This window comes from Jaculus jaculus, chromosome 1 (genome assembly GCF_020740685.1).
Source record: "Jaculus jaculus isolate mJacJac1 chromosome 1, mJacJac1.mat.Y.cur, whole genome shotgun sequence".
NCBI classification, from domain to species: domain Eukaryota; kingdom Metazoa; phylum Chordata; class Mammalia; order Rodentia; family Dipodidae; genus Jaculus; species Jaculus jaculus.
In genome coordinates this window covers 165609901-165635564 of record NC_059102.1, presented here as the reverse complement: position 1 = coordinate 165635564, position 25664 = coordinate 165609901, and the positions used below count along the sequence as shown (strand labels likewise).

At 46.4% G+C, this 25664-nt stretch overlaps 3 protein-coding genes and 1 pseudogene across 6 annotated transcripts; 2 read left to right on the top strand and 2 right to left on the bottom strand.

Moving 5' to 3' along the window:
- Positions 1-918: 918 nt before the first annotated feature.
- On the bottom strand, positions 919-1358 carry LOC101613616 (annotated as a pseudogene).
- A 4146-nt stretch (positions 1359-5504) lies between these two features.
- Taf6l (TATA-box binding protein associated factor 6 like) lies at positions 5505-21835 on the top strand. 4 transcript variants are annotated; one of them, XM_045133147.1, is made up of 12 exons: positions 5542-5637; positions 6783-6841; positions 11504-11663; positions 12097-12183; positions 13419-13569; positions 13712-13762; positions 14297-14391; positions 17672-17746; positions 17870-18090; positions 18380-18512; positions 20785-20913; positions 21029-21835. In XM_045133147.1, exons 2-12 carry the CDS (start codon positions 6825-6827, stop codon positions 21794-21796), a joined length of 1887 nt encoding a protein of 628 aa, XP_044989082.1. In that variant the 5' UTR covers positions 5542-5637; positions 6783-6824; the 3' UTR covers positions 21797-21835. The 4 variants fall into 4 exon arrangements, with proteins under 4 accessions (XP_004656620.1, XP_044989082.1, XP_044989078.1 ...); XM_045133153.1 differs by lacking the exon at positions 5542-5637 and adding an exon at positions 5778-5847; XM_004656563.2 differs by lacking the exon at positions 6783-6841 and having other exon boundaries at positions 5505-5637.
- Positions 21829-23796, top strand: Tmem179b (transmembrane protein 179B). The gene is made up of 5 exons (XM_004656443.2): positions 21829-21955; positions 22670-22854; positions 22934-23059; positions 23174-23252; positions 23416-23796. The coding sequence occupies exons 1-5, from the start codon at positions 21857-21859 to the stop codon at positions 23578-23580; spliced, it is 654 nt and encodes a 217-aa protein (XP_004656500.2). The 5' UTR covers positions 21829-21856; the 3' UTR covers positions 23581-23796.
- Positions 23778-25625, bottom strand: Tmem223 (transmembrane protein 223). Its single transcript, XM_004656444.2, has 2 exons — positions 25307-25625; positions 23778-24399 (listed from the first exon to the last, which is right to left on the bottom strand). Exons 1-2 carry the CDS (start codon positions 25623-25625, stop codon positions 24107-24109), a joined length of 612 nt encoding a protein of 203 aa, XP_004656501.1. The 3' UTR covers positions 23778-24106.
- Positions 25626-25664: the final 39 nt, after the last annotated feature.

Genomic DNA, 25664 nt, shown 5'->3' with positions numbered 1-25664 from the left:
GTAACAACAAAAGTTGTTTTGAAACACTTATAAATACATGATACAGCCTAGAAAATATATAATAAAAAAATCCAAAAAATAAAAAAGACCAAGAGAACAAACAAAAATCATTAATTTCTCTACCATGTAGGACTTCTGAAACTCACCTTCCTAATCTGGAAGGCGTATTTAGTCACAGGAGTAAATAAATAATTCAGCTACACACTGTTACCTTAATTAAGAGTATCAGACAAAAAACTCAGCCATCAACATACAACCTTACTTCCCATCAAATGTTAATGAGAATGTAATTTTAAACAGGACATTGAAGCAACATGCCAAGAACTAAGTATAATCTTAAATTTTAATTTCACATTTTGACTAACTCCTAAAATCCTGGAAACAAGTTGAACTAACTACATAGGGGAGAAGTAGGTATTTAAGTCATTTCATTCTTAAAACAAATTGGTTAAAATTAATGAATTTATAACTTTGGCCTATACACAGCATATTTCATATGATCATTATTCTACAAATGTGTATAAAGAGTATTTCAATTTCACAATTGCTTACAATGGTACTTTCAGGATTGACCTATATTATCTTGTCAAAAGAGATGGTAGTCAGGCGTGGTGGCACATGCCTTTAGTCACAGAGCTAAGAGGATTGCTGTGAGTTCAAGGGCAGCCTGGGAATACAGAGTGAGTTCCAGGTCAGTGGGGCTAGAGTGAGACCCTACCTCGGAAAAACCATAGACAGAGAGAGAAATGGTAAATTACAAATATAAGATATCTTACAACATTAAAAACTTTAAGAAAACCAAAAGACAATCTCTCTTTTTAAAAAAATCAGCATTTGAAACAATATAAGTTTATATGTGACTTCAATAAGGAATACATTTATACATGATCTTCCACATGGTGAAGCTGATAAAAATGATAAACTCAAAACCAAAGGTTAATTTTTATTTTTTTCTTTTAGCAACTTTCGATGCATTTTTTGGTTTTGGCTCCCAGAGAGCGTTTTTCACAAATCGTGCAGCAGCGCCTCTGTCCAGCTTGGCAGCCTTCCTTTTGTCCGTTATCTCCTTCACTTTGTTCATGTACACTCTGATCCTTTCCAATTCCTGCTTCACTGGATGCTCCTTAGGATTCGCTCCTTGAGTTGCCAAATAAACCCAAAACATTGAATTTAATGTGTACACAGAAACCAAATCCACCTTTGCTTGTTCAAGTGGATCCAACTTCTGCAGCAGCTCACTTCTGGAAGCAGACATCGGTGTTCAGCATGTCGCCCACCGCCCCGCCGGCGCTCTCAAACGTGGATGAGCACTCATGGATTTCCACTGGGTAGTCGCCACTGGCCTCCTCACCAGCCATTACGACCAGCTCACCGCCTTCCGCCCAGCGCCGGGCGTCGCGCTGCGATGACGTCACGGGCCGCAGGCGACCCCTTTTCTTCAAATTTTTATTAACAACTTCCATGATTATAAAAAGTATCCCATGGTAATACCCTCCCTCCCCCACTTTCCCCTTTGCAACTCCATTCTTCATCATATCCCCTCCCCATCTCAATCAGTCCCTCTTATTTTGATGTCATGATCTTTTCCTCCTCTTATGATGATCTTGTGTAGGTGGTATCAGGCACTGTGAGGTCATGGATATCCAGGCCATTTTGTGTCTGGGGGAGCACGTTGTAAGGTGTCCTACCCTTCCTTTGGCTCTTACATTCTTTCTGCCACCTCTTCTGCAATGGACCCTGAGCCTTGGAAGGTGTGATAAAGATGTTACAGTACTGAGTACTGAGTACTCTGGTCACTTCTTTCCAACACCATGATACTTTCTGAGTCGTCCCAAGGTCACTGCCATCTGAAAAAAGAAGATTCTCTACCAAATGTGAGAGTAGCATTAATATGAGTATGAACATTAAGAGAAGTGCTTACTGGGCAGTTGGATAAGCACAGTGTATATACATTTAGCCAGACAGCAGCAGACTTTACACGCCTAGGGCTCATGACTAATCCTGTTTAAAGTTTTCAATATCACAATGTATTCCCTTCCATGGAGCAGGCCTCCAGTCTAATTAGAGGGCAGTTTCCACCATGACAGACATGCCACTATTGCACTTGTTAGCTCATTTGGCCTGGCTGGCCAAAAACAAGGCTTGCAGTGTCCACTGTTGAATATCTTCACTGGTGATTTTTCTTTCTCCTATTGAACTGCATGCAGAATGGCTTCTTCCAGCTTTCTGTCAGCTGGTTTACATGGAGGAGGTTATCAGCTCAGTTCCAGCAGGATTTCTCAGTGGCCTTGCAGCCCAAGTATGTGGAGTCTTCAACCATAGGGTCTTACTATTTATTCCTGGTGGGGAACCAAGGGCCTTGGCAATGGCCTATAATGTTTTGGGGGCATCAGGGACTTCCCTGTCCAACCACTCACTGGAAGGTATCCCATCCCTGGCACTGAAAATTTTCTAGCAACAATCTGTGGCTCCTGAGTAACTTTTAGTTAGAGAAGCTTCTTTTTTCAGATGGCAGTGACCTTAGGATGTCTCAGAAGGTGCCATGCCGCTGAGAAGAAGAGAGAGGCGTCTTCAGAACTGAAATATCTCCGCCACACCTTCTAAGGTGTCGGGTTCCAATCACCCCACGTTAGGCGCCAGACTGTCTGCTCCCCCGGCAGGTAGTGCTGAGGAAGGACCAGGCCCGCTGGTTCCTCCCAAGGGGTTGAGGAGGAGGGTGGGTGTTCACAGCCACGAACACACCAAGCTGGGAGTCTCTTCAAAGCAGGATCTTGTTTTGTCATAACAGGCAGGTGTTTATATAGTGTTGAGAACAAAGGTGGAGTTCGTAGGAAGGAATAACTTGTAAGGGCCAATAGTATACCATGACTTTTGTAATGACTGGTTCTAAGTGCGCACGTGGGAACTCTAATTCCTATGCGGAAGTAGCAGGCCAGAGGTCATTAGGCATCCTGCTGAGTCAAAAAAAAAAAAAAAAAAGCTGGCCAGAGACAGGTTGCCAAACATTAGCTAGGCTCAAGAAGTTCCACCAGGCCTCATGTCTGGGCCTCTCAAGGCCCAACACTAAGGCTCAGGGTCTATAGCAGAAGAGGTGGCTGAAAGAATGTAAGAGCCAAACGAAGGGTAGGACTCCTTATAAAGTGCTCCTCCAACACAAAATGGGCTGTATATTACTGACCTCACAGTGCTTGACACCACCTACACAAGACCATCATAATAGAAGGAAAAGATCATGACATCAAAATAAAAGAGAGACTGAGAGCCGGGTGTGGTGGTGCACTCCTATAATCCCAGCACTCAGGAGGCAGAGGTTGGAGGATCACTGTGAGTTCAAGGCCAGCCTGAGACTACAGAGTGAATTCCAGGTCAGCCTGAGCAAGAGTGGGACCCTACCTCAAAAAATCCAAAAAAAAAAGTGAGAGCGAGACTGATTAAGAGGGGGAGGGGCTATGAAGGAGAGTGGAGTTTCAAAGGGGAAAGGGAGGATTGCCATGGGATATTGTTTACAATTATGGAAGCTGTCAATAAAAAAATTAAATTAGTGCCTGGTGTGGTGGCATATACCTTTAATCCCAATACTCGGGAGGCAGAGGTAGGAGGATTGAGATGAGTTCGAGGCCACCCTGAGAATACATAGTGAATTTCAGGTCAGCCTGGACCAGAGTGATACCCTACCACGAAAAGCCAAAATAAATAAATAAATAAATAAATAAAATTAAGGGTGCTAGGGAGATGGCTTAGCGGTTAAAAGGTTTGCCTACAAAGCCAAAAGACCTAAGTTTGACTACCCATTTTCAGCTGCTGGAGGCTCTGGCATGCCCATATTCTCTATCTGCCTGCCTCTCTCTCTCTCTCTTCCTCTTAAATAAATAAATAAATAAATACAATTTGAAAAACAGGCGTTGGGGAGATGGCTCAACAGTTAAAGGTGCTTGCTTGCAAAGCATGTGAGCCTGGGTTCAAGTCTCCCATGAACAATGAATGGGCATTGGTTTGTAGTTGAAAGAGACCCCAGCCGGGTGTGGTGGTGCACGCTTTTAATCCCAGTACTCCGGAGGCAGAGGTAAGAGGATTGCCATGAGTTCGAGGCCACCCTGAGACTCCATAGTGAATTCCCGGTCAGCCTGGGCTAGAGTGAGACCCTACCTCGAAAAAAACAAAAGAAAAAAAAAAGAGAGACTCCAGTGTGCCCACCCCCCTCACATGCATAAATGAACATTGAAAAAATTAAACTGGTGGTGGTGGTGGCACACATTTTAATCCTAGCACTTGGGAGGCAGAGGTAGGATCACCATGAGTTCAAGGCCACCCTGATACTACATGGTGAATTTCAGGTCAGCTTGGGCTTGAGTGAAACCGTACCTCGAAAACCAAACAAATATAAATAAATAAATCCAGAAAAAACAAACAAACAAACAAAAAAACAGCTCGTGTCTGCTGTGATAGGAAGATCATCAGTGCTGTTTTGTGTGTGTAAAATAGTCAAGAAGTCAGGAAGCAAGCCCGGTATAATGGAGCATGCCTTTCCCAGCACTTGGGAGGCAAGGAAAGGAGGATCGCTGTGAGTTCCATGCCAGCGTGAGACTATGCAGTGTAGTGAATTCCAGGCCAGAGTGTGCCCCTACCTGGAAAATAAAACAAAGCAAAGCAAAACAAAAGCCAAAAGCAAAAACAAACACAAACACAAAAACAAAATAGAAGTCTGGAAGTAGATGGTGATGGCTCAGCGACTCAAGGCACTTGCATACAAAGCACGAAGTCCCCGGTTCGATTCCGCAGTACCCACATTAATTCAGCTACAAAGTGGTGCACCTGTCTGGAATTCGTTTGCAGAGGTAAGAGACCCTGCCCTATAGCATCCATACTCAATCTCTCTCTCCCCTCCCCCCGCCCCCAGGTAGGGTCTCACTCTGGCCCAGGCTGACCGGGAATTCACCATAGAGTCTCAGGTTGGCCTCCAACTCATGGCGATCATCCTGCTGGAATTAAAGGCGTGCGCCACCACGACCGGCTTTTTCTCTGTCTTAAATAAATAAAAACATTTTTTAAATGGGAGCACCAGGGACTCAGGATTTGATCCGGGAGAATGGGAAGGCCCCAGTGATCAGACCCCTGGAGTCTGGGGTTCCCACAAAGTGCTGGCTTCAGCCAGAATCTTTTCGGCGGGGAACAGCTACCGGAAATCTCATCTGGGGGTGGCAGGTGATATGGGGAGAGGTAGGTTGAGGACGAAAGCTAAACCAGACCCAAAAAATCAAAATATTGCTACAGCCGAAACCTGGAAGAGCTTCGAAACGAGGGTCGTCGGCATGAGGCCAATCTCCCTTGAGAATAAGATTACTAAACCTGTGGCAAAGCAAACGCCCTTCATCGCAGAACTATCTAGAACTGTTCCTTTAAGAGGCGCCGCGCTCCCGGGTCACGTGATCACGGACGCCTGGGTCGTGGCCGCTGGTTCACACCGACCAATCGTGGGGCCCGCAGCCTCCGAGTAGGCGGGAAACTCGCCAGACGACCATCAATTGGCCTCGCTTGGAGAAGGCGGGGCCTGGCGCCGAGAGAGGGAATTAGTGTGATCGGGGCGAGTGGAAGCCACTGCGGTCCGGTCCTGGGACCTCGTCGCGCTGGAGCCTTCAGGTGAGCAGGCCCAGCCTGGCCGCCCGGGTTCGCCGTCGCCCCCAACCCCGTCCCTCCGTCTTAGAGTCGGCTCTGTAGGGGTCCGCCCCTTTTTGGACCACGTGACACAACTTCCGCGACCCCTGACCTCTTCCACCCCACCCTAGACCCCCAGAATATGGGATGTGCAAAGCTCGGTCCGAGGGTGCGCAGTCTCGGAGACCCTCTGAGGTCAGTCAGTTCCCACGCCCCCTTCTTAGGGTGACTTAGAGGATGCTCTGGGCAGGAGGCTGAGGAATGGGAGGCCCTTAGTCACACCCCGGATTTTGGTAGATCTTTATTAGGGGACACATAATGGAAAACTTCCTTTCCCCATGGGCAAGATTTAGTGATTCCATTTGACAGATGGGGAAACTGAAGTTTACCCATTATCCAATGGCGAGTATAGGGTGGAACTCCAATGCCAAATCTTTGTGCTGCGAATCCCGGTCTTGTTCTACACACAAGATCTTGAATGTAATAGTGTCCCGGGATGATTAACAGTAGGAGCTTCAGTCTCTAATGTCTCCTAATCTAGTACTCACAGGATCTTCACAAGTCGTGTAACAACTGCTCTGAGCTTTGAATTCTTTGCCTGTGAAGTACACAAAATGTATACCATGTACATCATTTAAAAAATATTTATTTGTAAGCAACAGACAGAGAGAGAAAGACGCAGATAGAGAAAGAGAGAATGGGCGCGTCAGGGTTTCCAGCCACTGCAAACGAACTCCAGACGCGTGCGCCCCCTTGTGCATCTGGCTAACGTGGGTTCTGGGAATTGAGCCTCGAACCGGGGTCCTTAGGCTTCACAGGCAAGTGCTTAACCGCTAAGCCATCTCTCTAGCCCATGTACATCATTTTTAAGGAGGATACAATGAAGTAAGTCATACAAAATGGTTAATTTAGCCGGGTGTGGTGGTGCACGACTTTAATCCCAGTACTCGGGAGGCAGAGTAGGTGGGTCTTCCTGAGTTCTAAGCCACCCTGAGACTGCATAGTGAATTCCAGGTCAGCCTGAGCTAAAGTGAGACCCTACCTCGAAAAACAAACAACAATAACAAAAAAGGTTAACTTAATGTCACTGGCATTTATGTGCTTAGAAAATACCTATTTCTTTTTTTCAGCAATTGTTAATGAGGGCATAGTATGTGCTGACACTGTGCTGGATGTTGGGGATGCAGAGGTGAGCAAACGGACCATGGTTTTATTAAGTTATAATCAAAAACTTGGTTGGGAAAAAAAAAAGTTACACACATATATAATTCTTGTGCATGGCGAGAGAGAAGAATCTATTTTCATCCTTCTGCAGATATATATCCAGTTTTCCCAACACCATTTGCTGAAGAGGCTGTCTTTTCTCCAATGAGTATTTTTGGCATTTTTATTGAATATCAGGTGGCTATAGCTACCTGGGATTACATCTGGGTCCTCTGTTCTGTTCCACGGATCTACATGTCTGTTTTTGTGCCAGTACCACGCTGTTTTTGTTGCTATGGCTCTGTAGTATAGGTTAAAATCAGATATGGTGATGCCACCAGCCTTATTTTTGTTGCTCAGTATTATTTTAGATATTCGATGTTTTTTGTCATTCCAAATGAATTTTTGGATTTTTTTTTTTTATTTCCATGAAGAATGCCTTTGGAATTTTGATAGGGATTGCATTAAATGTGTAGATTGCTTTAGGTAAGATTGCCATTTTCTCAATATTGATTCTTCCAATCCAGGAACAAGGGATATTTCTCCACTTTCTAGTGTCTTCTGCAATTTCTTTCTTGAGTGTTTTAAAGTTCTCATTGTAGAGATTCTTTACTTCCTTGGTTAGGTTTATTCCAAGGTAATTTATTTTTTATTTATTTATTTATTTATTTATTTTGATGCAATTGTGAATGGGAGTGATTCTCTGATTTCATCCTTTGTGTGTTTGTTGTTAGTGTATATGAAGGGTACTGATTTCTGTGTATTTATTTTGTATCCTGCTACATGGCTGTAGGTTTTGATCAGCTCTAACAGTTTGCTAGTAGAGTCTTTAGGGTCCTTTATGTATAGAATCATGTCATCTGCAAATAATGATAACTTGATTTCTTCCTTTCCAATTTGTATCCCTTTTATGTGTGTCTCTTGCCTTATTGCTATGGCTAAGACTTCCAAAACTATGTTAAATAAAAGTGGGGACAGTGGACACCCTTGTCTTGTTCCTGATTTTAGTGGAAAAGCTTCCAGTTTTTCCCCATTTAGTAATATGTTGGCTGTAGGCTTGTCATAAATAGCTTTTATTATATTGTGATATGTTCCTTCTATTCCCAGTCTCTGTAGGACTTTTATCATGAAGGGATGTTGGATTTTGTCAAATGCTTTCTCAGTGTCTAATGAGTTGATCATGTGATTTTTGTCCTTCAACCCATTTATATAATGTATTACATTTATAGATTTGCGTATGTTGAACCATCCCTGCATCTCTGGGATAAAGCCTATTTGGTCAGGGTGAATGATCTTTCTGATATATTCTTGTATTCTGTTTGCCAATATTTTGTTGAGAATTTTTGCATCTATGTTCATGAGGGAGATTGGTCTGTAAGTTTCTTTTTTTGTTCTATCTTTGCCTTGTTTTTTAATTTTTAATTTAATTTATTTATTTGAGAGACAGAGAGAGAGGAAGAGGCAGATATATAGAGAGAATGTGCATACCAGGCCCTCTGGCTACTGCAAATAATCTCTAGATGCATGTGCCACCTTTTGCATCTGGCTTATGTGGGTTCTGGGGATATGTAGGCATGTGCCTTAACCACTAAACAATCTCTCCAGCCCTGGCCTTGAACTTTTTATTCTCCTGCTTTAGCCATCTAAGTGAAGATTACACATGTGTACTACCAAGTCTGACTCCATTACAAACTTTAAAAAAAAAATGTTTTATTTTTATGTATTTATTTGACAGAGAAAGAGGGTGTGTGTGTGTGTGTGTGTGTGTGTGTGTGTGTGTGTGAGAGAGAGAGAGAGAGAGAGAGAGAGAGAGCGAGAAAGAGAGAGAATGAGAATGAATGAGTGTGCCAGGGCCTCCATCCATTGCAGATGAACTCTAGACATGTGTGCCCCCTTGTACATTGGGCTAACATGGATCCTGGAGAATTGAACCTGTGTCCTTTGGCTTTGTAGGCAAACTCCTTATTTATCTGTTAAGCCAGCCCTCAATTACAAACTTTTCTAGCTGCTTTGAAGGCAGAGTATAGGGATAGTTGGATGATCTGGGAAGACCTCACTGGGTAAGTGACATTTGAACAGAGATCTGAAGGAGGGAGTAAGAGATTACTAGACAAAGTGATTTGGGGTTGACAAGGAGAGAGAAGTTCAAGTGAAGCAACGCTATACAAAGGTTCTGTCTGTCATAGGGTGAATTCTGAGGAAATGAAAGGTGATGATGGAAGGAAATGTGTAGGAACACAGGAGAAAGAACATTAAGAGTTCTATAGATACTCCCATACACAGCCTCTGAACAAGGGCCAATTTTGTTTTTATTTTAATGCAATAGGGGACAGTGGGAGGGGACTGTAAGCTGCCCTTAGTTTTAGGCATAAATAACAATGATCCCTGGCTCTACAGTGATCTCTGGCTATGTAGTGAGTTCCAGGTCAACCAGAGCTAGAGTGAGACTCATCTTAGGTGGGTGGACTGGATGAATGACTTAGTGGTTAAGGTGCTTGCCTGCAAAGCCAAAGGACCCAGGTTCGATTCCCCAGGCACAAGGTCACACATACATCTGGAGTTCATTTGCAGTAGCTGGATGTCGTGGTGTGGCCGTTCTTTCTTTCTCTCTGCCTTTTTCGAGGCCCTGGTACATCCATTCTCTATCTGCCTTCTTCTTTGTCAAATAAATAAATATTTTTTAATGTATATATAGACAGAGACAGAGAGAGAATTGCCGTGACAAAGCCTCAGCCACTGCAACTGATCTCCAGATACTTACACCAACTAGTGGGCATGTGTAACCTTGTGCTTGCCTCACCTTTGTGCATCTGGCTGTGGAATCTGGAGAGTTGAACATGGGTCCTTAGGCTTTGCAGGCAAGCACCTTAATTTTTGAATTTTTTTCAAAAGATGGTCAGGGGCTGGAGAGATGGCTTAGTGGTTAAGGTGCTTGCTTACAAAGCCTAACAACCCTGGTTTCAGTCTCCAGCGCCCATGTAAAGCCAGATGCACAAAGTGGTGCATTCATCTGGAATTTGTTTGCAGTGTTCTTCCTCTGTGCTTGTAAATGAGTCAATAAATAAATATTTAAAAAAATAAAAGAGGAGCCAGGTGTGGTGGTACACACCTTTAATCCCAGCAGGTGGAGGTAGGAGGATCACTGGTTCAAGGCCACTGTAAGACTACATATTGAATTCCAGAGTAAGACCCTACCTTGAAAAAACAAAAACTAACAAACAAACAGAGCTGGGTGTGGGGGCACATGTCTTTAATACTAGCACTTGGGAGGCAGAGGTAGGAGGATCACTGTGAGTTCAAGGCCACCCTGATAGTGCATAGTGAATTGCAGGTCAACTTGGGCTAGAGGAGATCCTACCTCAAAAGAGAGAGGGTGGGGGAGGGAGAAAGAAAACACTTTGCCATAATATTGGGACCATTGCTTGAGTTAGTCACTTTGAAGCCATCCTTCTAGCCCCTCTTTTTTCTTCCTGCCCCCCCCCCCTCAGGGTAGGCTTTCACTCTAGCCTAGGCTGACCTGGAATTCACTATGTGATCTTAGGGTGGCCTTGAACTCACAGGGATCCTCTGCCTCTGCCTTCCAAGTGCTGGGATTAAAGGCGTGCGCCACCATGCCCAGCTTTTTTTTTTTTTTTTTTTTTTTTTTAAGCTATCTCATTTTATTCTATCAGAAACCCTGTGAGTTAGGGCAGGATTTACTGTGTATATTTTATAACTTAGAACACCAGAACAAAGACTGTTGAAGGTGTTGGACAGATTCACATAGTGAATGTCAGAGCATGGCTGGGAGTAAGTTCTATGTGTCCAAGGCCAGACACTTTGTCTAGAACCTCCTCATTGGCCAGCCTCAGTTTTCTTATTGGGGTCCTCAACTCCTTGTCTGTGAATTATGGAACAAGAGCAGAAAGACTGATAGAATCTTGTCTCAGAGGTGATCTCAGAGACACTGAGTTGGCTATTCCCACCTTATGTGGTGGTTTGAATAAGATGCCTGCTATAACCTCATGTGTTCAGAATGCTTGATCCTCAGCTGATGGCAATTTGAAGGTGGAGCCTTGCAGGAGGAGGTGTGTTGTTGGGGGAAGTTTTTGGGGTGTTATAACCAGTTCTCTTTACTAGAGTTCAGCTCACTCTTTTTTGTTTTGTTTTGTTTGTTCACTCTAGCCCAGGCTGACCTGGAATTCACTGTGGAGTCTCAGGGTGGCCTTGAACTCATGGTGAACCTCCTACCTCTGCTTCCCGAGTTCTGGGATTAAAGGTGTGCACCATCACATCCAAGCTCACTCTCTCTTTTTTTTTTTTCCTGGAGGTAGGGTCTCACTGTAGCCCAGGCTGGAATTCATTCTGTATTCTCAGGGTGGCCTTGAACTCATGGTGACCTTCCTACCTCAGCCACCTGAGTGCTGGGATTGAAGGCATGCACCACCGTGCCCGGCTTTTCAGCTCACTCTCTTGGTGCTGTTTTCCATCCACTGTGACAGAGGTGATGTCCAGTCTCTGCTCATGTCATGCTTTCCCCTGCCATCATGAAGCTTCCCCTTGAGAATATAAGCCAAAATACAAACTTCCTCCTCTCAGCTGCTTTTGGACAGGTGCTTTGTCCCAACAACAAAAATGTAACTGCAACACCTTCCATTTCTACTTCCAGCTCCACTGGGGCCATGTCAGAGCGAGAAGAGCGGCGGTTTGTGGAGATTCCGCGGGAGTCAGTCCGGCTCATGGCTGAGAGCACAGGGCTGGAGCTGAGTGATGAGGTGGCTGCTCTGCTTGCTGAGGATGTGTGCTACCGTCTCAGAGAGGCCACACAGGTGTGCTCCTCTCCGCTTCTGGGTCCCATCCTCCTTGTTCTTCCCTGTTACCTCCTGCTACACTGACTCATTCAACAAGTATGTGTTGGGCACATGCTTGTGCTTTGAGAGCAGGAACAGTCCGTGCCCTTTACAGAGGTTTCTTAGCCAGGCAGAAAAAGAACTGCTTGCTGGGCATTTTCTCACATGTTTTCCCCAGCATCCCTGTGGTCCAGGAAGAGTGGATAGTCTCATTCTGTATGTGGGAAACTGGTGCACATCACAGGGACATGAAGCTGCAGAGATTGAATGAGAACTAAGCTGGAATTCAGGGTTTCTGCTTTCTGGCGTCATGCCCTCTTTGCATTCTCCCCAATACCCATTTCATTTGGGGGCTCCCTCAACAGCTGCTCCATTGTTCCTGACTCTCTGCCTTTGGTTCTTTCCCTTCCAGAATAGTTCTCAGTTCATGAAGCATACCAAACGGCGGAAGCTCACAGTGGAGGACTTCAACAGGGCACTCAGGTGGAGCAGTGTGGAGGTAAGTGGAGTATAACCACGGATAGCTCAGGTGGCATGAGCCCATCTTCATGGGGCTGGAATGTAAGACTTGAAGACAAAGCGCACAGCAGAAGTAGGGCACGTGCCAGGTGCTAGGCCCAGGCCACAGTTTACAGAGAATGATGAGGAGGCGCCTGGGGTCCTGAAGGGCAGAGAAGGCTTTTTGGAAGAGGTGGAACTGGAGTTAGTCCTTAAAGAGTGCTAGAATTTGAGCTTGGATTAAAGTATTCCAGAAGGAAAACAGGGCATGGGTAAGGGAGGAGCCCTAAAAAGCATTAGGGGGAGGGGAGTAAGACTGGAGAGATGGTTTAGTGATTAAGACACTTGCTTGTGAAGCAAAAGGATCCAGGTTTATTTCCTTTTCTTTTCTTCTCTTCTCTTTTCTTTTCTTTTCTTTTCTTTTTTTTTTGAGTTAGGGACTCTCTCTAGCTCAGGCTGACCCAGGTTTAATTCCCCAGTGCCCATGTAAAGCCAGATGCACAAGGTGGCATATGTATCTGGAGTTTGTTTGCAATGGTTAGAAACCCTAGTGTGCCCATTCTCTTTTTATCTTTTTCTTTCTCTATCTCTCTCAAATAAATACATTAAAAATATCATGGGGGTATTAGTCTGTCCTGGTACAGTTATTCTGGTGCAAGGAGTTGAGAAGGGTTTGGATGAAACAGTACACAGTTTCAGAGGTGGGTAAGTGTGAATGATCAGGACCTGCACGCTGGAGTCAGGGCTCAGGAATCTACAGTTAGGTAAGAAAAGAACATATCTAGACCTCGACTCAGTGGGCTGTGAATGCCCCAGCCAAATTCCCAATGATGGCTCTGAGCACCAGGCTTCCCCCACTTCTTTTGGGACCTGTGGACCCCCCCCCTCAACTATAGGCTGTCTATGGGCTGGAGAGATGGCTTAGTGGTTAAGTGCTTGACTGTGAAGCCTAAGGACCCTGGTTCAAGGCTCAATTCCCCAGGACCCACATTAGCCAGATGCACAAGAGGGCGCATGTGTCTGGAGTTCGTATGCAGTGGCTAGAAGCCCTGGTATGCCCACTCTTCTCTCTCTCTCTCTCTCTCTCTGCATCTTTCTCTCTCTATCACTCTCAAATAAATAAATAAATAAAAATAAACAAAAAAATTAAATATAGGCTGTCTATACTGGTCAGGAGATCCATCCTGGCACCTGCTACCTCCCTGGATTCAGCCAGCTAATCTTCTCTTTCTTCAGGCTGTGTGTGGTTATGGGTCTCAGGAAGCACTGCCCTTGCGCCCAGTCAGAGAGGGTGAGCTTTACTTTCCTGAGGACCGAGAAGTGAACCTCGTGGAGCTGGCACTGGCCACCAACATTCCCAAAGGCTGTGCAGAGACAGCTGTCAGAGGTAGATGCTGGGGTTTTGGGTGGAGTTGAGACAGGAACTGGATGGTCACAGTGCTGTTGATGTATCTGGCTGGTGGGGTGGGGTGGGGTAGAATTTGGAGGGATAAATTTCCTGCTGACACACCTCTTGCCCTTGGTTCTAGTTCATGTCTCCTATCTAGATGGCAAAGGGAACCTGGCACCTCAAGGATCAGGTAAACATGTGGAGAATGGGTTGACTCACAGAATTGTGCTTCTTTATGTGGGAAGGGATCTGTACTTCTTAGTCTGCATCTGACATTTACTAATGCCTGCCATGTTCTGGGAGGCATAGGTCCCTGCCCAGAGGGCTAATGATTACAGATGGGAGCCCAGTTGTATAACCGTTTATGATACATGCTAGAGGCTAGGACAGAAGTGTGCGCCACATGCTCGGGTCCCTGAGAGATGTCTCACTTCCAGGGTATAGTAAGCAGAGTGCCTGAGTCCTGTGAACTTGTTGCTTGAGGACCGAGCAGGAGTCTGTATGACAGAGGATGGTTGGGAGATAGCAGACAGCGCTGACTGAGGCACGTGGAGCTTGTCTGATCAGAATGGAGCGGCTGCTGAGAGCATCTGAAGCTTGTGCCTTGTTGTCTTATCTGAATGGCTCCTTGTGGGTGTGTGCGGTGATGTGGGAAAACAGGCTGAGGAGGCTTCGAGAGAGTTAGCCTTCTACCTGTGACCATTTTCTGCCCATCTTCTCACAGTGCCCAGTGCTGTATCTTCTCTGACAGATGACCTGCTTAAATACTATCAGCAAGTGACAAGGGCTGTGCTAGGGGATGATCCACAGTTGATGAAGGTGAGTCGACCTGGGTTGGGGCACAGAGTGAAAGTGAAATTCTCATGAAATGTTTATAGCTGCCTACTTTCAGTGTTCTGCAGACCGACTGGTGTAGATAGCACTTGCTGTCTGGGTGGTTGTGCCTAAATGGTCCTCTGCCTAGCCAGTCCTCCCTCTGCCATGCTCTAGTAGGAACTCTTGTTCTTGGGGAATGGCAGCTCAGAGGGAGAGAGAGAAAGAGGAAGATAGACAGAAAGAGAATGGGTTCACTAGGGCCTCCACCTGTTGCATACAAATTCCAGATGCATGTGCCACCTTGTGCATCTGGCTTTCTGGCTTACATGGATCCTGGGGAATTGAACCTGGGTTCTTTGGCTTTGTAGACCTTAACCACTAATGCATCTCTCCAGCCCTTTTAAAAAATGAGAGGGGGGCCCAGCCAGATAGAAAGAATGGGTGCACCAGTGCCTCTAGCCCCTGCAAGCGAACTCCACATGCATGCACTCTCTTGCACATCTGGCTTTATGTGGGTACTGGGGAATCAAACTCAGGTCCTTAGGCTTTTCAGGCAAGCTTTTTAAACCAGTGAACCATCTTTCCAGCCCCAGGAGTCTGCTTTCTTTTTTGTTTATTTTGAGGCAGGGTCTCACTCTAGCCTAGGCTGACCAGGAATTCACTCAGTAGACCTAGGCTGTCCTTGAACTTACTGCAGTTCTCCTAACTCACTCTCTTGAATGCTGGGACTAAAAGTGTATGCCACCATGCCTAGCTAGTATCTACTCTTTTAGGTATCTGTTGATCTGGGGCCAAATAGGCCATCTGTCCTGGAGCTCTTATTTGCATGGACTTGGGCACGAGAGAAACAAAACTAGAAGGGCCAGGTTAGGTGCCCAGCCAAGCCTGCTATGCAAACATACTTGCTAGGCCAGATCCCAATCCCTGTTGCTTTAACCTTTGAGCTCCTCGGGGCCTGCTGGGTACTACTCTTCGTCTTTCCTCTGTCCATAGTCAGATGAGAGCTTGTGATTTTTTTAAGAGAGAAGCTTCTTTTTTTAAAAAATGTATTTTTTATTTTTGTTTATTTTTATTTACTTATATGAGAATGACAGACAGAAAGAGAAAGAAAGAGGCAGATAGAGAAAGCATGGGTGTGCCAGAGCCTCCAGCCACTGCAAATGAACTCCAGATGCATGTGCCCCCTTTATGCATCTGGCTTACGTGGGTCCTGGGGAATCGAGCCTCAAACTGGGGTCCTTAGGCTTCACAGGCAAGCGCTTAACGGCTAAGCCATCTCTCCAGCCCAAGAACTTGTGATTTGTGCAGTCATGTTGCTTCACTGTGTAATAGTTTATATCTTCTGTATCTTCACGTTTGGCTACAATTTCCCTTGAAAAAATTGCATCCTGGCCGGGAGTGCTGGCACACACTTTTAATCCCAGCACTTGGGAGGCAGAGGTAGGAGGATCAATGTGAGTTAGAGGCCACCCTAAGACTACATAGTTAATTCTAGGTCAGCCTGGACTAGAGTGAGATCCTACCTTGGAAAAAAAAAAAAAAAAAAAGGGCTGGAGAGATGGCTTAGTGGTTAAGCGCTTGCCTGTGAAGCCTAAGGACCCCAGTTCAAGGCTCAGTTCTCCAGGTCCCACGTTAGCCAGATGCACAAGGGGGTGCACATGTCTGGAGTTCCTTTGTAGTGGCTGGAAGCCCTGGCGTGCCCATTCTCTCTCTCTCCCTCTATCTGTCCTTCTCCCTGTGTCTGTCACTCTCAAATAAATAAATAAAATATGAACCAAAACAAAAAAACTAAAAAACAAACCACAAACCAAAAAGAAGATAAAAACAAAACAAAACTTAGCTTCTTCAGCTAGAGAGATATCTCAGTGGTTAAAGGCACTTGCTTTAAAGCCTGATGGCCTGGGTTCAATTCCCTAGTACCCATATAAAGCCAGATGCAAAAACTGGCACATGCAGCTGGAGTTTGTTTGCAGTGGCTGGAGTTCCTGGTATGTCCATTTCTTCTTCATTCATTCTCTGTGCTTGTAAATGAATTAAAAACAAAACAAACAAACAAACAAAAAAACCCCAAAAAACAGCTCCTGTTTTTTTTATTTTTGTTTTTTTCGAGGTAGGGTCCTGCTTTATACCAGGCTGACTTGGAACTTGAACTTGGAACTCTATAGTCTCAGGGTGGCGTGGAACTCATGGTGATCCTCGTATCTCTGCCTCCTGAGTGCTGGGATTAAAGGTGTGTGCCACCACACCTGGCTAGCTCATGCTTTTTGAGCACATTGTGGCTGGCTGTTGTGGCCTAGGTGCTGCGGCCTCTCCTCACTTATTGCCTGCTTTCATGGCTATGAGCTTTAGGATCCTTAGGAGTTTTGAGGTTCCTGGTGTTCCATGGTTGAGATGGTTTGGTTTATTTTGCCTATAAAATTAATTGTAGAGTATGTTTACTGCAGAAGCATATATAATATAAAAATATACAAAGTAGAAAATCTTTGTTTGTTTTGTTTTTCAAGGTAGGGTCTCACTTTGGCCCAGGCTGACCTGGAATTAACTATGTAGTCTCAGCGTGGCCTTGAATTTATGGCAGTCCTCCTACCTCTGCCTCCCAAATGCTGGGATTAAAGGCGTGTGCCACCACGCCTGGCTAAAAAGTAGAAAATCTTAATGAAAAATCTGTACAACAATTGGGTGTGGTGATGCACACATGTAATTCCATCATTCAGGATGGGGAAACATGAGGATTAGGAGTTCAAGGTCATTCTCAACCATATAACTAGTTTAAGGCTAGCTTAGGCCTAAAACATGAGACTATCTCAAAAAAAAAAAAAATCAACTGAATAAACAATGTTAGATGTTTAAATCATATTCATATTATTTTCTTATCAACAGTCAGTGCTGTGTGAATGGATTTCTTTAGGTTAATTGGAATTGCTGGATCAGAATGTGAGCAATTAATATGGTAATACATCAGTGTAGTACTAAACTCTCCTTCACAACAATGACACTTAAACAAATCTTTTTGTTTACTTATTTTGAGAGAGAGAGAGGCAGAGAGAGAAAGAAGGAGAATGGGCTCGTCAGGGCCCCTAGCCATTCCAAACGAATTCCAAATGCATGTGCCACCTTGTGCATCTGGCCTATGTGGGAACTGGAGAATGAAACCTGGGTCCTTAGGTTTTGCAGGCAAGTGCCTTAATCACTAAGCCATCTCTCCAGCCCAGCAACAATGGCATTTTTTTTTTTTTTTAACTTGGGGTGATGCTTACAGATTAGTTTGGGCACTTCCTTCCAGGTTGCTCTCCAGGACTTGCAGACTAATTCCAAGATTGCAGCACTCCTGCCTTACTTTGTTTATGTGGTCAGTGGGGTAAGTGACCAGCTTGGGTGGGGATTAGAGTGTTTTATGGGGAAGATGACCCATCAGTGTGTAAGGGCTCATGGCAGGTTCTTGCTCCCCTCCTGTTTCCCCAAACCATGCTTTTACCAACAGGTAAAATCTGTAAGCCATGACTTGGAGCAGCTTCATCGGCTACTGCAGGTGGCTCGGAGCCTGGTTCGGAACCCACACCTCTGCTTAGGGCCCTATGTCCGCTCCCTGGTGGGCAGTGTTCTCTACTGTGTCCTGGAGCCATTGGCTGCCTCCATCAACCCACTGAATGACCACTGGACTCTGCGGGATGGGGCTGCTCTCCTACTCAGCCACATCTTCTGGTAGCCACTGGGCCTTGAACTGAACAGAGAGTGGGATTGCTGCAGTCAAGTGGGTTGGGGTAGTGTGAAACCGCTAGCTTTGCAGCTGTATTTTGGAAAGAGGGAAGCTCTTTCCTCTGAGCTCCCTAGCATATGTGCCACAGTACACTGGGATTCTACAGCTGAATTACCAATATACCAGGATCCTTCATTTCTTGGGTCCTAGACTAGTCTACTTGTAGCAGCATGCCTCAGGGTGCCACACTAATGTGTGCTGTGCCTCATTCCCTTCTAACCATTGCTCTCACAGGACTCATGGGGACCTCGTAAGTGGCCTCTATCAGCAGATCCTGCTATCCCTGCAGAAGGTTCTGGCAGATCCTGTTCGACCTCTCTGCTCTCACTATGGAGCTGTGGTAGGGTTGCATGCTCTAGGCTGGAAGGTGAGGACCCTGGCCTTTCTCACAACTGTAAAAGTTGCTACTTATTTTGCAAAAATAGTACTGGTGTGTCTTTTAATGTAAAAATTGTATGTGTTTGATCCTGCCATGTATTGAATATGCGTTAGGCCAGACTTAACAATACATTGTACATAAATGTCTTATTTCTTCAAAAGTCCTATATGGCAATTGTTGATGTACTCCCATGTGATACATTTTTGCTCATCCTGATATGTTAGGAAATAGCCTCAACACCCTGTTTTTTGAGACAAGGTCTCATTATGTAATGTAGCCAGCCCAGGTTGGCCTTCAGTTTGCAGTCCTCCTTTTCCTTCCTCAGTCTTGAGTGCTGAGGTGTGAGCCACCATCCCCAGCTTCGACTTCTCTTGTACTGCACATTTTATATGGCAATAGAAATAAAATGTTGTCAGGTGCCTTTTTTTTTTTTAGCATCTGTAGATTATAAAATAGTGATATGCCTTAAATCTGTTAATATGATTTTTTTTCTACTAAAACACTCGTGGATGCCTGCAATAATTTATATTTACTGCTGTTGAGTTTGTTTGTTTGTTTGTTTGTTTTTTGAGGTAGGGTCTCACTGTAGCCCAGGATGACCTAAAATTCATTATATAGTCTCAGGCTGGCCTGAAACTCATAGCAATCTTCCTACCTCTGCCACCTAGCAAGGATTTTAAATTAAAAAAAAAAAAAAAAAAGCCTAAGCTACGGTCAGGCATGGTAGTGCACGCTTTTAAACCCAATCGTCAGGAGGCCGAGGTAGGAGGATTGCTGTGAGTTTGAGGCCACCCTGAGACCACATAGTGAATTCCAGGTCAGCCTGGGTTAGATTGAGACCCTACCTTGAAAAACAATAACAAAAAACAAGCAAGCAAACAAAAAGCCTAAGCTAGAGCAAGACCCTACCTTGAAAAAAAACAAACAGACTGGACAGATGGCTCAGCTTTCAAGGCACTTGCCTACAAAGCCTAAAGACCCAGGTTCAGTTCCACAGTACTCACGTAAAGCCAGATGCACAAGGTAGCACATGTCTGTAGTTCGTTTGCAGCAGCTAGAGGTCCTGGTGCACCCATTTTCTTTCTCTGCTTGCAAATAAATAAAAATTAAAAAGGGAAAGCAATGGGCACTCTAGAGCCTCTTGCTACTGCAAACTAACTTCAAACACATGTCCCATTTTGTGCATCTGGCTTTATGTGGGTACTGGGGAATCAAATCTAGGTGGACAGGCTTTGCAAACAAGTACATTTAACTGCCGAGCAACCTTCCCAGTTCCATGTATCATATCTGTGCTTGTAAGTACCATTCTTCTTGGGAGTTGGAGTTTGTCAACATTTTTAGGTTTGTGCTGTGGAACAAAGAATTCTGGTATGTGTCAAAACCCATCACAGCCCCAGGCATGGTGGTGTACACCTTTAATATCAGCCCTCGGGGGTGGGGTGGCAGATGTAGAAGGATCACTGAGTTTGAAGCCAGCCTGAGACTACATAGTGAATTCCAGATCAGGTTGGGCTAGAGTGAGACCATACTTTGAAAAACAAAACAAGAAAAGAAAAGAAAAGAGAAGAGAAGAAAAGAAAAGCTCAAACTCATGGTTATCTTCCTACCTCTGCCTCCCAAGTGTTGAAATTTATTTTAAATTATTTTTTATTTGTTGTGTGTGTGTGTGTTTGGGCACACCAGGTTCTCTTGTAGCAGCAAATGAATAGCACATGATTGCATGATGTTTTGGGTCTGGGTTTATGTGGGTGTTGGATAACTGAGCCAGGGCTGACAGCCTTTGCAAACAAGAACCTTTAACTACTTAGCATTCTCATTTTATAATTCTAATTTTATAATCAAAGTCATGTGTGGGGGTACTTGCCTGTGATCTCAGCATTTGAGTCAGAAAAAAAATCCAAGTATAATCAGAGTTCAGGTCTCAGATGTTTATGCAGTTGGTCATGTCTAAGTGAGAATAATAGTTATCTGCTGCATTTAGTCTACAAACTAAGTTCCTGTGTTGTTAGCGACACTGATGGAAAATACTATAACATGGGGGAGCACCTCATATTGCCTGCTTCTACTCCTTTTATCCACACTGCTTATGAAAGGCTTAGGCATACAGTAGTCCTAGAAAAATGTGGAATATCAAGTGAGAGAATTTAGGAGGACTAAACCCTGTCTTATGATCAGAGTTAGGTCTGTCATTGGAAAGAGCACTTGAGAGGCAGTAAAGCAACAAAGGTGCTTAATTAAGCATTACTTCTCTCCCTTGCAGGCAGTAGAACGAGTCCTGTACCCACATTTGTCCACTTACTGGACTAACTTGCAGGCTGTGCTGGATGATTATTCGGTATCTAATGCCCAGGTCAAGGCAGATGGGCACAAAGTCTATGGAGCTATTCTGGTGAGTGCCAGCCCTTTGCACCCTCCCTTCCTTGCATGAGCTCAGCAGGCTTATCTAGGAATACCTGCTGGATCCATGCTTGTAGTTCTTTCCTATCCTAATCATTTGCTTACAGGTGGCCGTGGAGCGACTGCTGAAGATGAAGGCCCAGGCAGCGGAGCCTAATCGCGGTGGCCTAGGCGGCCGGGAACGCGGCCGTCCGGAGGACCTGCCTTGGGACAGCCTTCTCTTGCAAGAATCTCCTTCGGGGGGCGGCTCGGAACCAGGCTTTGGGCCTGGTGTGCCGCTGCCGCCAGGGGGCGCGGGGCCCGAGGACCCTTCTTCTGTGACCCTGGCGGATATCTACCGGGAGCTCTATGCTTTCTTCGGTGACAGCTTGGCCACCCGCTTTGGCACTGGCCAGCCTGCACCCACGGCCCCGAGGCCGCCTGGAGATAAGAAGGAGCCGGCGGCCGCCCCGGACTCGGTGCGGAAAATGCCTCAGCTGACTGCCAGCGCCATGCTGAGCCCGCAAGGTGACGAGAGCCCTCGGGGCGGCGGACTCCCGTCGGCCTCTGCCCCGGCCGCTCCTGACAGCAGGCCGCTGCCTCGCGTGCACCGGGCGCGGGGAGCGCCTCGGCAACAAGGCCCCGGCACTGGCACCCGCGACGTTTTCCAAAAGAGCCGCTTCGCCCCCCGCGGCGCCCCCCACTTCCGGTTCATCATCGCGGGGCGGCAGGCGGGGAGGCGCTGCCGAGGCCGCCTCTTCCAGACTGCCTTCCCCGCGCCGTACGGGCCCAGCCCGGCGTCCCGCTACGTGCAGAAGCTGCCCATGATCGGTCGCACCGGCCGCCCTGCCCGCCGCTGGGCGCTCTCGGATTACTCGCTGTATTTGCCGCTCTGAGGCAGGAGCCGCCTCTAAATAAATCCCTTCCGGAAGTGACGTCTGAGAGGTTTGGGTGCCATGGCGGGCTGCTGCTGTCTGCATCTTGTGGAGCTCGTACTCTTTGCTGCTGCCTTCCTGTGCGGAGCCGTGGTGGCCGTGGAGCTCACCTGGACCCAGGTGACTATTCCGGTCAGGTCGGGCGGGTTAGCGAGGCGGGCTGGCCGCTCTTGGGCCTCGGCTGCATCAAACCGTGGCCAAAGGAGAGGCGTTTTCCAACAGCAGACAGCCAGGCTTCCAGCCTCGTAATCTTTCCCTGGTTCTGACGCCAGCCCCGCCTCTGCGGCCACCGTTAAATCAGAAGCTGTTTATGCCTAGAAATAAAGCATAATGTAGTGGAGATGCCCAGACCGCGATTGTAATGTAAATGTTAAACGTAAAGTTAATGTTTATTATTGCCAGTATTTATTTTTTGTTTGGGGGGGGTTGGTTTGTAGGGTTTTTCACTCAAGCCCATGTTGATGTATAACTTCGTAGCCCCAGGCTGGCCTTAACTCTCGGTGAGACGACCTTAACCTGCCAGTGGTGGTCGTCCAGGCTGACCTGGAATTCACTATGTAGTTCCAGGATGCCCTTGAACTCAGCTCCTGCTGAGTGCCGGGATTAAAGGTGTGCGCCACTATGCCCTTCCTAATTGACTTTTCGAGGTACGGTTTCACTCTAGCCCTCACTGACCTGGAATTCACTATGTAGTCATACGGTGGCCTCGAACTCACGGTTATCCCCCTTTCTGTGCCTCCTGAGTGCTGGGATTAAAGGTGTGCGCCACTACGCCTGGCTTCTGTGAGGAAAGCCGCTGAACTAAATTAAGGACTCAACAGCTTTTTTCCACAGGGCTCCTTCAATGGTGACTGCCCTTTATATGGTGTGGCTGTCCGGAATGGCTCTTCTCTAGTCTTATGTCCCTCTGCCCCATCTGTTTGCCACTTTGTGGCAGGGACTTCTGGCCTCCTGGCCCTCTTCTGCCTCCTGCTACTGTTGGTCTGGGCCTACTGCTGCTACACCCAGAAATTCTACAGGTAAATGGCCCCACTCTGAGGACCAGGGTCTGAGGTGAGATGAGTGCCATCTGAACCACAAGCTTGTTCTTCCCCTCAGGAGTTCTGTCTGGCTCAGTATTTCACTGGCCATCTCCAGCTTCCTGATTTTGGTATGTGCCTGTATCCTTCGATTTGGCACCATTTCCCTCTGCAATTCCATTGTCTCCCTGAAACTTACCATGAGGTAAGAGGGAAACCTGGCACAGAATACCTCCCTTCTGCAGAGAGCAGGTCAGGTTAACTTTCCATTTCATCACCATCATTTGTCCCCATGTTTGTTGTCTATTTGGCCTCACAGCTGCTCTGAAGCCCAGAAAATCCCATGGACACCTCGTGGATCAACTGTCCAATTTTACTCCAACCTACACAATGCTGAAGTGAGATGCAGGGCTCCACTGAGATTCATATAAGTACCTATACCTATAAGAGTACACTGACAAACTGAAATGAATTTAGGGGCTTGTCAACCTGACCCTGAACAGATGGTGGAAGGACTGGATCCAAGATAACTACTCCTCACACTCCTGTTCTCTTTCACAGATGTCTTCTTGGGTGAATCTAGTATTGTGTATGGTCTTGATGCTCCAGGTCATGAAGTGCTCCATGTGTGAACGTGCCTCATCATATGAGCCTCTGGACAGCAGTTCCCCCATGGCTTGCAGTCTTCCTGAGCCAGACCAGTGGTCCTTACCTGAAGAACACTGAGTGCTTTCTGCAGCCTTAAGTCTCCATGTCCAAGTGCTTGTAATCTTTTGCCCCCATATAGCCCTGTTTATGCTGGGAGCCTTGGTTTTCCCTCCAGGAGGAAAACTAGCCCAGGCTGACCTGGAATTCACTATGTAGTCTCAGGCTGGCCTCCAACTCATGGAGATCTTCCTACCTCTGCCTCCTAAGTGCTGGGATTAAAGACGTGCACTACCACGCTGGCCCATTTTTTTTTTTTTTAATAATGTTTTTTGTAACAAAATATACTTGAGGCTGGAGAGATGGCTTAGCAGTTAAAGGAGCTTGTTTGCAAAACATACTTTCCTCATCCTGGTATTGTTCTCGATGTTAAAGCAAATAGATGGAAGGGAAGAAAGGAGGTTTAAGCAGGCCTGCCACAGCTGATTGCTCTTTGAAAGACTCATGTATTTGCTGTTAATAAATCTTCCCATGACCCTGGTTGTCAACCCTTCATCCCTAAGGTTTTTGTTCTCCTCTTAAGTGGCAAATGACCCAAATTGGCTTTTCACAAGCTCCGGTAGGTACCCACAGTGTTGTCAAACAGCTGAGTATTGGGAAAGTGTCCAGCTTTGTCCAAGAGAAAGTAGAAGCGCCTGCCTTTAACCTTCAGAGGCAGCATAGCAGGAACTTCACCTCTGTGGGCCATGCAGGAAATCTGGTTCAAAGGAACAGTGAAATGGGCCCCTAGGCCAAAGGGGGCATAAGTGGTTAGGGTCACGTGCTGCCCTCCAGCTCGAAGCATGACAGAACGTACAGATCGGAGAGAGAAGAGAAGACCAACACCAAGTACCAGTGTTCCTGTAGGAAGAGTAGAATGGGATAAAGTTAAGGGATTCTAAGCTTTCTGTGCATGTGTTGTTACAACACCCAACATTGAATTTACTTATTAATGTAGCACAGGCTGTACTGAAACTCTCCCTGTAGTCCCAGGCTAACATTGAACTCACTCACTACCTCACAATGCTCCTACCTCTGTCTCCCAAGTCCTGGGAGTCAAAGCTTGTGCCACCACATCCAGCCTCTTCTGCAAATAAAGGCATGCTCCACCACGCCTGGGCAGACTTCTATTTATTTATTTTTACTTTTTTTGTTCTTTGAGGTAGGGTATCACTTTAGCTCAGGCTAAAGAGTCTCAGGGTGGCCTTGAACTCACAGCAATCCTCCTACCTCTGCCTCCCTCCCGAGTACTGGGATTAAAGGCGTGCGCCACTACGCCCGGCTTCAGCCTTATTTTTTTTTTAATGGTAGGTTTATGCTTAGCCAGGACCTGGAATTCCTGTATCTCCCATCTTCCAAAGATGGTTCTCCTACCTCAGCCTCCTGAGTGCTGTGCCACTCCACCTGGCTTCAATGTGCCCCCTCCCCATTTTTTTGAGGTAGGGTTTCGATCTCTTCCAGGCTGATTTAGAATTTACTATGTAGCCTTAGGCTGGACTCGAACTTACAGCAATCCTCCTACCTCTGTTTCCCAAGTGCTGGGATTAAAGGCGTGTGCACCACCATGCCCGACCGACCACCCTTTTAATAGATATCCATCCCTATTGTAAAAAAGAAAAAGGACCCAGAGCTTATGATCACAGTGGAGAGTAAACCTCATTTTAGCACTGCACATGGGTTGCCCATTCAATAACCATATGCCCACCCCAAATGAGGGAAAATCCCCTCTCCATTCAATCTGCACTTGGTGCCCGCCGCCCTGCCTTACCCATCACGCTGCAACTAATAGCTAGTCCATAGCGCCAGAGCATGGAGCGCAGGTCCTGATGGCTGCGGGTGGGGCCCTCCACCTCCCGCTGTGCAGAGACGCGGACCCGAGGTTGGGACAAAGCTGCCACAGCCAGGGAGGCCCAGAAGATGCCCTGGCCTGCGCAGAACAGCCCAAGTACAGCAAAGAAGTGGCCTCGTTCATGCTTGAAGAGCAGCACGTCCTGTGCAGGGGCCCAATTTTTCGAGGAACGGCGTGTAGGCAGCCACCGCAGTGCACCTAGAAACGCCCGGGAGCCCAGCAGCCAAGGCTCTGCCATGACTTTGCGGGCCACTTCCGTCTGCGCGGGCGGGACTTC

What these genes read in the sequence shown, in the direction of transcription:
- Taf6l (XM_045133143.1), top strand. Translation starts at nt 5,795, where the DNA reads ATGGGATGTGCAAAGCTCGGTCCGAGGGTGCGCAGTCTCGGAGACCCT. An exon ending in TCAGGTGGAGCAGTGTGGAG is followed by an intron (nt 12,184 to 13,418) that starts GTAAGTGGAGTA and finishes CTCTTTCTTCAG; the next exon opens with GCTGTGTGTGGTTATGGGTC. An exon ending in TGCAGAGACAGCTGTCAGAG is followed by an intron (nt 13,570 to 13,711) that starts GTAGATGCTGGG and finishes CCTTGGTTCTAG; the next exon opens with TTCATGTCTCCTATCTAGAT.
- Tmem223 (XM_004656444.2), bottom strand. Translation starts at nt 25,625, where the DNA reads ATGGCAGAGCCTTGGCTGCTGGGCTCCCGGGCGTTTCTAGGTGCACTG. An exon ending in TATTAGTTGCAGCGTGATGG is followed by an intron (nt 24,400 to 25,306) that starts GTAAGGCAGGGC and finishes CTCTTCCTACAG; the next exon opens with GAACACTGGTACTTGGTGTT.
- Tmem179b (XM_004656443.2), top strand. Translation starts at nt 21,857, where the DNA reads ATGGCGGGCTGCTGCTGTCTGCATCTTGTGGAGCTCGTACTCTTTGCT. An exon ending in TGGAGCTCACCTGGACCCAG is followed by an intron (nt 21,956 to 22,669) that starts GTGACTATTCCG and finishes TTTTTTCCACAG; the next exon opens with GGCTCCTTCAATGGTGACTG. An exon ending in TCCCTGAAACTTACCATGAG is followed by an intron (nt 23,060 to 23,173) that starts GTAAGAGGGAAA and finishes TTGGCCTCACAG; the next exon opens with CTGCTCTGAAGCCCAGAAAA.